General features: G+C 52.2%; 1 protein-coding gene across 1 annotated transcript; it reads left to right on the top strand.

The window, feature by feature from the left end:
• Window positions 1-961: 961 nt before the first annotated feature.
• LOC120512784 (DNA polymerase delta catalytic subunit-like) lies at window positions 962-11203 on the top strand (the record flags this gene model as incomplete). Its single annotated transcript, XM_039731483.1, has 10 exons — window positions 962-1128; window positions 1937-2041; window positions 3594-3734; window positions 4319-4429; window positions 5630-5821; window positions 7935-8023; window positions 9021-9137; window positions 10219-10262; window positions 10455-10681; window positions 11138-11203. Coding segments are annotated over 10 exons (1259 nt in total), but the record flags the coding sequence as incomplete, so codon positions are not given.
• Window positions 11204-11207: the final 4 nt, after the last annotated feature.

Here is an 11207-nt window from a genome sequence, read left to right as displayed (position 1 = left end):
GGTTAAAGGGGGATTGGAACAAACTGGGAAGGGATTGGGAGGGGTTAAAGGGGGACTGGCAGCACTGGGAGGGACTGGGAGAGGGTTAAAGGGGGACTGGGCGTGACTGGAAAGGGATTTGGGGCAGTTTCGGGTTTTTTGGGGGTCCTGGCCTGGATTTTGGGCGGTTTTGGTTCAATTTTGGGTTCTGTCTTTTGAGCTGCAGTTGCACTTTTTCGCCAGCAGGTGTCGCTGCAGTGAAGCATTTTTTACGCATTTTGGGGGTTTTTTGGGACTGGTTTTTGGGGTGCTGGACCCGATTTTGGAGTCTCAGATTCAGTTTTGAGAGGTTTTAGGTCAATTTTGGGTGCGTTTAGGTCAATTTTTGGTAGTTTTGTGTCAATTTTGGGTTGTGTCTTTTGAGCTGCAGTTGCACTTTTGGCCACCAGGTGTCGCTGCAGAGAAGATTTTTGATGCTTTTTAGGGCATTTTTGGGGATTTTCAGGTTGTTTTTTGGGGTGCCGGAGCCGATTTTGGGGTCTTTGACTCTGTTTTGGGGGATTTTAGGTCAAATTTTAGGTGAGTTCAGGTCAATTTTGGGCACATTTGGTTCAATTTTGGGTTGTGTCTTTTTAGCTGCAGTTGCGCTTTTTGGCCACCAGGTGCCGCTGCAGTGAAGCGATTCTGACGCTTTTTAGGGCATTTTTGGGGTTTCTGAGATCGTTTTTGGGGTTTTTTGGGGTGCCGGAGACGATTTTGGTCAAATTTTAGGTGAGTTCAGGTCAATTTTGGGCACATTTGGTTCAATTTTGGGTTGTGTCTTTTTAGCTGCAGTTGCGCTTTTTGGCCACCAGGTGCCGCTGCAGTGAAGCGATTCTGACGCTTTTTAGGGCATTTTTGGGGTTTCTGAGATCGTTTTTGGGGTTTTTTGGGGTGCCGGAGCCGATTTTTGGGGTGAATTTTGGGGTTTTTGGGGTTTCAGGGGTGTTCCCGGAGCCGCAGCAGGACCCGGTGATCGCCATCGCGGCCGTGGCGCTGCGGCAGGGCGCGCGCGAGCCCTTCCTGAGGGTGGTGTTCACCCTGCTCAGCTGCGCCCCCGTGCGCGGGGCCACCGTCAGGAGCTTTGACTGCGAAAAGGACCTGCTGCAGGTGGGGTTTTAGGGTGAAAAACGGGGATTTTGGGGCTTTTTGGGAATTTGGGGGGTCTGGGAGGGGTTGGGGGTGGATTTTGGGTAGTTTTGGGGTGATTTTGGGTGGTTTTGGGGTGGTTTTGGGGAGGTGTTTCGGAGTTTTTGGAGGCACCGTCAGGAGCTTCGACTGCGAGAAGGACCTGCTGCAGGTGGGGATTTTGGGGTGAAAAACGGGGATTTTGGGGTTTTTTGGGAATTTGAGGAGTTTAGGGGAGATTTGGGGTGGTTTTGGGGTGATTTAGGGGGGATTTATGGAGGTTTCAGGGGTGGTTTTGGAGCCGCTGTCGAGAGCTTCGACTGCCAGAGGGACCTGCTGCAGGTGGGGATTTTGGGGTGAAAAATGGGGATTTTGGGGTTTTGGTGTTAAAAAATGGGGATTTTGGGGTAAGATTGAGGCATTTTTGTTCAAAAAATGGGGATTTTGGGGTAAAAACCGGAGATTTTAGGGTAAAATCTGGGGATTTTGGTGTAAAAAAATTTGGATTTTAGGGTAAAATTGAGGGATTTTAGGGTAAAATCCAGGGATTTTGGTGCAAAAAATGGGGATTTTGGGGTAAAATTGAGGGATTTTAGGGTAAAGTTGAGGGATTTTACTGTAAAAAATGGGGATTTTAGGGTAAAATTGAGGGATTTTACTGTAAAAAATGGGGATTTTAGGGTAAAATCGAAGGATTTTGGGGTGAAAAATGGGGATTTGGGGGTTTTTTGGGGATTTTGGGGGGTGTGGGGAGGGGTCCCAGGTGAGTGAGGCCCCTCCCCCTCCCCAGTCGTGGGCGGAGTTCGTTCGGATCGTGGACCCCGACGTGGTGACGGGCTACAACATCCACAACTTCGACCTGCCCTACCTGATCCAGAGGGCCCAGGTGCTGCAGGTGAGACACCTGAGACACACCTGAGTCACCTGGGACTCACCTGAGACACCTGGGACTCACCTGGGGTCACCTGAGACACCTGAGGGTCACCTGAGAGCCCCCCAAAACCCAGGGACCCCCCAAACCCCCCCAACAGCCACAGCTCCCACCTGCCCTACCTGATCCAGAGGGCCCAGGTGCTGCAGGTGAGACACCTGGGACTCACCTGAGTCACACCTGTGTTACCTGTGTGACCTGGGACCCCCCCAAAAATCCCCAAGGCCCAGGGACCCCCCAAACCCCCCCAACAGTAGGGGTTAAAGGGGAACTGGGAGGGACTGGGAGGGAATTTGGGGTCACTGGGAGGGAACTGGGATTGGACTGGGAAGGGATTTGGGGCAGTTTTGCGTTTTTTGGGGGTCCTGGGCTGGATTTTGGGCGGTTTTGGTTCAATTTTGGGTTGTGTCTTTTGAGCTGCAGTTGCACTTTTTGGCCACCAGGTGTCGCTGCAGTGAAGCATTTTTGACGCATTTTTGGGGTTTTTTGGGACTGGTTTTTGGGGTGCTGGACCCGATTTTGGAGTCTCAGATTCCGTTTTGAGAGGTTTTTGGTCAATTTTGGGTGAGTTCAGCTCAATTTTGGGCAGTTTTGGTTCAATTTTTGGTTGTGTCTTTTGAGCTGCAGTTGCGCTTTTTGGCCACCAGGTGTCGCTGCAGAGAAGCGATTCTGACGCTTTTTAGGGCACACCTGGGACTCACCTGGGGTCACCTGAGGGTCACCTGGGGAACCCCCAAAACCCAGGGACCCCCCAAACCCCCCCAACAGCCACAACTTCAACCTGCCCTACCTGATCCAGAGAGCCCAGGTGCTGCAGGTGAGACACACCTGAGACACACCTGAGACACCTGGGACTCACCTGAGAGCCCCCCAGACCCAGGGACCCCCCAAACCCCCCAACAGCCACAGCTCCCACCTGCCCTACCTGATCCAGAGGGCCCAGGTGCTGCAGGTGAGACACCTGAGACACACCTGAGTCACACCTGTGTCACCTGACACACCTGAGAGCCCCCCAAAACCCAGGGACCCCCCAAACCCCCCCAACAGCCACAACTTCGACCTGCCCTACCTGATCCAGAGGGCCCAGGTGCTGCAGGTGAGACACCTGAGACACCTGAGACACACCTGAGACACACCTGGAGTCACCTGTGTCACCTGAGGGTCACCTGTGTCACACCTGAGACTCACCTGAGACACCTGAGGGTCACCTGTGTCACCTGAGACACACCTGGGGTCACCTGTGTCACCTGAGACACACCTGTGTCACACCTGAGTCACACCTGAGACACCTGAGGGTCACCTGGGAACCCCCAGGTGTCCCCAGACCCCCCCCCAGGTGTATCCCTGACTTACCTGTCCCTCACCTGTGTCCCCAGGTGTGTCCCAGGTGTCCCCAACGCCTCACCTCTGTCACCTGACCAGGTGTCCTCGTTCCTGTACCTGGGCGGGGTCTGGGGGGTTCCCCAGCCCCTCACCTGTCCCTCACCTGTCCCTCCCGTGCCTCACCTGTCCCCAGGTGTCGTCGTTCCCGTACCTGGGCCGCGTGCGGGGGGTCCCGTCCCAGGTGAAGGACTCGGCGTTCCAGAGCCGCCAGCTCGGCCGGCGCGAGGGCAAGGTGGTGAACACACCTGGGAGGGTCACCCTGGACATGCTGCAGGTGAGGGACACACCTGGGCACACCTGAGCAAGGTTAAAACACACCTGGGCACACCTGAGACACACCTGGGAGGGGTGAAAACACACCTGGGCACACCTGAGTGAGGTTAAAACACACCTGGGCACACCTGGGAGGGGTTAAAACACACCTGGGCACACCTGGGACACACCTGGACACACCTGGGAAGGGTTTGGGGTGCTTTGGGGTTGGTTTTGGACTCCTCAGGTAAATTTTGGGGTCCCCCAGGTAAATTTGGGGTCCCCCAGGTGAATTTTGGGGTTCCCCAGGTGAATTTTGGGCTCCCCAGGTAAATTTGGAGTCCCCAGGTGAGTTTTGGGGTCCCCCAGGTGAATTTTGGGGTTCCCCAGGTGAATTTTGGGGTGTTTTGGGCTCCCCAGGTGAGTTTGGACTCACCTTTGGGGTGTCCCAGCACCATTTTTGCCCATTCCAGGTCAATTTTTGGGATTTTTTGGGGCAGACTTTGGGGTTTTTGTCAGGAATTTGTGCTCCCCAGGTAAATTTGGGGTCCCCCAGGTGAATTTGGGGTTCCCCAGGTGAGTTTTGGGGTGTTGTGGGCTCCCCAGGTGCTGCTGAGGGAGCACAAGCTGCGCTCGTACTCGCTGAACGCCGTCAGCGCGCACTTCCTGCACGAGCAGAAGGAGGACGTGCCCCACGGCATCATCACCGAGCTGCAGGTGTGGCCCCAAAAGTGTCCCCAAAAGTGTCCCCAAGTGTCACCTGGCTCACCTGGGCCACCTGGAGTTACAGGTGTGCCACAAAATGGCACAAAATGGCTCAAAATTGGCTCAAAATGGCCCAAAATGGCGCCTGTGTCCCTCATTACATCATCACCGAGCTGCAGGTGTGTCCCCAAAGTGTCCCCAAGTGTCACCTGGCTCACCTGGAGTTACAGGCGTGCCACCAAATGGCCCCAAAATGGCTCAAAATGAGCCCAAAATGGCTCTAAACGGTCCCAAAATGGCCACAAACAGCCTCAAAATGGCCCCTGTGTCACCGAGTGTACCCACCTTGACAACCAATGACTCAGGGATGTCCCCAGTGGTGTCCCCAATGTCCCTAAGGGTGTCCCCAATGTCTCCAGCAGTGTCCCAGCCCCGCTCACCCCTGTCCCCAATGTCCCTAAGGGTGTCCCCAATGTCCCTAAGGGTGTCCCAGCCCCACTGACCACTGTCCCCAATGTCCTTAAGGGTGTCCCAGTCCCACTCACCGCTGTCCCCAATGTCCCCAACGGTGTCCCAGCCCCACTGACCCCTGTCCCTGATGTCCCTAAGGCTGTCCCCAATGTCCCTAAGGGTGTCCCCATGTCCCTAAGGGTGTCCCCACTGTCCCTAATGGTGTCCCTAATGTCCCCATGTCCCTAAGGGTGTCCCAGCCCCACTCACTACTGTCCCCAGTGTCCCTAAGGCTCTCCCCTATGTCCCCAATGGTGTCCCGGCCCTGCTCACCCCTGTCCCCGCTGTCCCTAAGGCTGTCCCCAATGTCCCCAGCCCTGCTCACCCCTGTCCCCGCCGTCCCTAAGGCTGTCCCCATGTCCCTAAGGGTGTCCCACCCCTGATCACCCCTGTCCCCAGTGTCCCTAAGGCTCTCCCCTATGTCCCCAATGGTGTCCCGGCCCTGCTCACCCCTGTCCCCGCTGTCCCTAAGGCTGTCCCCAATGTCCCTAAGGATGTCCCGGCCCTGATCACCCCTGTCCCCGCTGTCCCTAAGGCTGTCCCCAATGTCCCTAAGGATGTCCCGGCCCTGATCACCCCTGTCCCCGCTGTCCCCAATGTCTCCAACGGTGTCCCAGCCCCACTGACCCCTGTCCCTGATGTCCCTAAGGCTGTCCCCAATGTCCCCAGCCCCGCTCACCCCTGTCCCCGCCGTCCCCTCAGAACGGCGACGCGCAGACGCGGCGCCGCCTGGCGCTGTACTGCCTGAAGGACGCCTTGCTGCCGCTGCGGCTGCTCGAGCGCCTGATGACGCTGGTGACGCTGGTGGAGATGGCGCGGGTGACGGCCGTGCCCCTCAGCTACCTGCTCACCCGCGGCCAGCAGGTCAAGGTGGTGGCGCAGCTCCTGCGGCAGGTGACGGTGGGGACGTGGCGGGTTCGGGGGGTGAGGGGGATTGGGGACGTTGAGGGGGTGTTGGGGGTGGGAAGTGTGAGGGGAAAATGGTGGTGAGTGTGAGGGGAAAATGGAGGGAAATGTGAGGGGGAAATGGAGGGAAACATGAGGGGAAAATGGTGGAAACATGAAGCGAAAATGGAGGGAAATATGGTGGGAAGTGTGAGGGGGAAATGGTGGTGAGTGTGAGGGGAAAATGGTGGTGAGTGTGAGGGGAAAATGGAGGGAATATGAGGGGAAAATGGTGGGAAATGTGAGGGGAAAATGGAGGGAAATATGAAGCGAAAATGGAGGGAAATGTGAGGGGGAAATGGTGGTGAGTGTGAGGGGAAAATGGTGGGAAATGTGAGGGGAAAATGGAGGGAAACATGAGGGGAAAATGGTGGGGAATGTGAGGGGGAAATAGAGGGAAATGTGAGGGCAAAATGGTGGGGAATGTGAAGGGGAAATAGAGGGAAATGTGAGGCGAAAAGGGCGGTGAGTGTGAGGGGAAAATGATGCCGAATGTGAGGGGAAAATGGTGGTGAATGTGAAGGGAAAATGGCGGTGAATGTGAGAGGAAAATGGAGGGAAATGTGAGGGGAAATCGTGGGAAATGTGAGGGGAAGAGGGAGAGAAGTGTGAGGGGAAAAGGGCGGTGAGTGTGAGAGGAAAATGGCGGGAAATATGAGGAGAAAATGGTGGCGAATGTGAGGGGAAAATGGTGGTGAAATTGAGGGGAAAATGGTTGGAAATGTGAGGAGAAAATGCAGGGAAATGTGAGGGGAAAATGGCAGGAAATGTGAGGGGGAAATGGCGGTGAGTGTGAGGGGAAAATGGTGGGAAATGTGAGGGGGAAATGGTGGGGAATGTGAGGGGGAAATGTGAGGGGAAAAGGGTGGAAATGTGAGGGCAAAATGGTGGGAAATGTGAGGGGGAAAGGGCGGTGGATGTGAGGGGAAAATGGCGGGAAGTGTGAGGGGAAAATGGTGAGAAATGTAAGGGGAAAATGGTAGGAAATGTGAGGGGAAAGTGGTGGGAAATGTGAGGGCGGAAAAGGGTGGAAATGTAAGGGGAAAATGGAGGGAAACATGAGGCAAAAAGGGTGGAAAATGTGAGGGGAAAAGTGAGAGATATATGAGGGGAAAATGGTGGGGAATGTGAGGGGGAAAATGGAGGGAAATGTGAGGGGAAAATGGTGGCGAATGTGAGAGAAAAAGGGAGAGAAATGTGACGGGAAAAAGGAGAGAAATGTGAGGGGAAAAGGGCAGCGAATGTGAGGGATGGAAAGGGAGAGAAAATGTGAGGGGAAAAAGAGCAGAAATGTGAGGGGAAAATGGTGGTGAATGTGAGAGAAAAAGGGACAGAAATGCGACGGGAAAAAGGAGAGAAATGTGAGGGGAAAATGGAGGGAAATCTGAGGGGAAAAAGGAGAAAAATGTGAGGGGAGAAAGGGAGGAAATGTGAGGGGAAAAGGGCAGGAACCTGAGGGGAAAAGGGTGGAAAATGAGGGGAAAATGGTGGGAAACGTGAGGGGGAAAAGGGCGGGAAACGTGAGGGGAGAAAATGGCTGACAGCAACAGAGCTGTAGGTGAGGGGATTTGGGGACATTTGGGGACACTGAGAGGGATTTGGGAACATTGGGGACACCTGGGGCTGTTTTGGGGTGAATTTTGGGAAGGTATTTCAGGGATTTTTGGAGATTTGGGTGTTTTTAAAATAGGATTCTTGGGGATTTTGGAGGGGATTTTTTCGGATTTTTGAGTGGGATTTTTGGGGTTTTTTTTGGGAAGGTTTTTTAGGGATTTTTTTAGGGGATTTTTTGGGGATTTTGAGGGATTTTTGAATAGGATTTTTTTTTTTGGGGGGGGAAGGATTATTAAGGGGATTTTTTGGGGATTTTTGGGGATTTGAATTTTCTTTTTTTAATGGGATTTTTGGAGTTTTGGGGGAAGGATTTTTAGGGATTTTTAAGGGTATTTTTTGAGGATTTCGATTTTTTTTAATGGGATTTTTATGGGTTTTCAGGGCATGCTTTCTGGGATATTTTTGGGGTGAATTTGGGACATTTTGGGGTGTTTTTTTGCCCTCCCAGGCCATGCAGGAGGATTTGCTGCTGCCGGTGGTGAAGTCGGAAGGGGGAGAGGATTTCGAGGGGGCCACGGTGATCGAGCCCCTCAAGGGGTGAGTGGGGGTCACAAAAAACCCCAAAAATTCCCCAAATCCCCCTCTAAAACCCCTCCAAAAAAAAAGCACTGAAAAATTCCCTCATGCTCCCTGAAAAAAAACCTCTCAAAACCACCCAATAAACCCCCAAAAAAACCTCAAAAAACCCTTCAAAACCACAAAAAAAAAACCCAAAAAATCAGAAGAAAACCCAAAAAACCCCCAAAAACTCTCAAGAAAACCCAAAAAAAACCCCAAAAACTCTGAATAAAACCCAAAAAAACCCCAAAAACTCAGAATAAAACCCAAAAAACCCCAAATCTTCTTCCTCAGGTACTATTATGTCCCCATGCCACGCTGGGCTTCTCCTCTTTGTACTCGTGGGGGGCACAAAAAACCCCAAAAATTCCCCAAATCCTTCTCAAAAAAAAAACCCCTTCAAAACCACTGAGCGAACCCTAAAAAAAAAACCAAAGAACCCTCAAAAATATAGAAAAACCCTCAAAAAATCCCCCAAAAAAGCCCCAAAAATTCCCCAAATCCTTCTCAAAAAAAAACCTGCAAAACCACTAAGCAAATACTGAAAAAAACCACCCAAAAAACCCTCAAAAATATTAAATAAAACCCTCACAAAATCCCAAAAAACCCCTAAAAATCCCCCAAAAAGTCCACTAAAAAAAATTAAATCCCCTAAAAATTTTTTATAAAAAACTGTAAAAAAACTTGAAAAAAACCCAAAAAATTCTGAAAAAAACCCCAAAAAATTCCTGGAAAAAACCCAAAAATTTCACAAAAATCCCAAAAAAACCCAAAACACCCCAAAAAACCCCAAAATCCCCAAATTTTGTGCCCAGGCACTACGATGTTCCCATCGCCACCCTGGAAAAAATCTCTGGAAAAAACCAAAAAAATTGCTGGAAAAAACCCCAAAAATTTCCGGAAAAAACCCCAAAAATTTCTGAAAAACCCCAAAAATCCCAAAAAAACCCCAAAAATCCCCAAATTTTGTGCCCAGGTACTACGACGTGCCCATCGCCACGCTGGATTTCTCCTCTCTGTACCCGTCGATCATGATCGCCCACAACCTGTGCTACACCACCCTGCTGCCCCCGGGGGGCCCCCAGAAATTCGGGTTTGTACTGGTTTATACTGGTCCATACTGGTTTGGACTGGTTTGGACTGGTTTGGACTGGTTTGGACTGGTTTATACTGGTTTGTACTGGTTTGGGAGTGGTTTGGGACTGGTTTATACTGGTTTGTACTGGGAGCTCTCCATTCTCTGTACCTGTGCTACACCACCCTGCTGCCCCCGGGGGGCCCCCAGAAATTCGGGTTTGTACTGGTTTGTACTGGTTTGTACTGGTTTGGACTGGTTTGGACTGGTTTGGACTCACTTGAATAATTTGTTTCCCTTCAAAACCACTGAGCGAACCCTAAAAAAAAAACCAAAGAACCCTCAAAAATATAGAAAAACCCTCAAAAAATCCCCCAAAAAAGCCCCAAAAATTCCCCAAAAAATCCCACTAAAAAAAATTAAAAGCCCTAAAAATTTTTGATAAAAAACTAAAAAAAAATTCTGAAAAAAACCCAAAAAATTCTGAAAAAAAAAACCAAAAAACCCCAAAAACCCCCAAAATTACCAAATTTTGTGCCCAGGCACTATGACATGCCCATCGCCACCCTGGAAAAAATTTCTGGAAAAAACCCAAAAAATTTCTGGAAAAAAACCCAAAAGTTTCTGGAAAAAAACCCCAAATTTCTGAAAAATCCCAAAAAAACCCAAAACACCCCAAAAAACCCCAAAATCCCCAAATTTTGTGCCCAGGCACTACGATGTTCCCATCGCCACCCTGGAAAAAATCTCTGGAAAAAACCAAAAAAATTGCTGGAAAAAACCCCAAAAATTTCCGGAAAAAACCCCAAAAATTCTGAAAAATCCCAAAAATCCCCAAAAAGCCCCAAAATCCCCAAATTTTGTGCCCAGGTACTACGACGTGCCCATCGCCACGCTGGATTTCTCCTCTCTGTACCCGTCGATCATGATCGCCCACAACCTGTGCTACACCACCCTGCTGCCCCCGGGGGGCCCCCAGAAATTCGGGTTTGTACTGGTTTGGACTGGTTTATACTGGTTTGGGACTGGTTTGTACTGGTTTGATGGGTTTGAAGTGGTCCATACTGGTTCTTACTGGTTTGTACTGGTCTCCCTCCAGGCTGGGCCCCAAGGATTTCATCCGCACCCCCACGGGGCAGCTGGGTCCATACTGGTCCATACTGGTTTCCATTAATTTATATTGGTTTATACTGGTCCATACTGGTCTGTACTGGTTTATACTGGTCCATACTGGTCGCCCAGGTGCGCTCACCTGCGGGTCCTGGCAGGGTAAAATGGGAAATTTGAGTGAATTTTTGACCATTTCCATGGGAATTTTTGACCATTTTTGTGGAGATTTTTGTGATTTCCATGGGAGTTTCTGCCCAGGTGTGATCACCTGCGCCCAGGTGCGCTCACCTGCGGGTCCTGGCAGGGTGAAGGCGGCGCTGGCCGAGGAGCAGGACCCCGAGCGGCGCCAGGTGCTGGACGGGCGGCAGCTGGCGCTCAAGGTCAGCGCCAACTCCGTCTACGGCTTCACCGGGGCGCAGGCCGGGCGCCTGCCCTGCCTCGAGATATCCCAGGTGAGCACACCTGGGCACACCTGGGCACACCTGAGAGGGGTCTGGGCACACCTGGGCACAGGTAACACACCTGGGAGGGGTCTGGGCACACCTGGGCACAGGTAACACACCTGGGAGGAGTCTGGGCACAGGTAAACACACCTGGGATAGCCCCAAACACACCTGGGCACACCTGGGCACAGGTAACACACCTGGGCACACCTGGGAGCGGTCTGGGCACACCTGGGCACACCTGGGCACAGGGAACACACCTGGGCACCCCCAAACCACACCTGAGGAGCCCAAATCACACCTGGGCACACCTGAGGGACACCTGAGGGACACCTGGGCACACCTGAGAACACTTGGGCGCAGCTGAGGAACCCAAATCACACCTGGGCACACCTGAGGGACACCTGGGGCACACCTGAGCCCCACCTGGGCCTCACCTGAGCCCCACCTGTGCCTCACCTGCAGAGCGTCACCGGCTTCGGGCGCCAGATGATCGAGAAAACCAAACAGCTGGTGGAGAGCAAGTACCCGGACG

The sequence above is a fragment of the Passer montanus genome, unplaced genomic scaffold (genome assembly GCF_014805655.1).
Source record: "Passer montanus isolate IOZ18808 unplaced genomic scaffold, ASM1480565v1 scaffold779, whole genome shotgun sequence".
Taxonomy (NCBI): Eukaryota; Metazoa; Chordata; class Aves; order Passeriformes; family Passeridae; genus Passer; species Passer montanus.
This window is presented reverse-complemented; position numbering and strand designations above follow the sequence as displayed.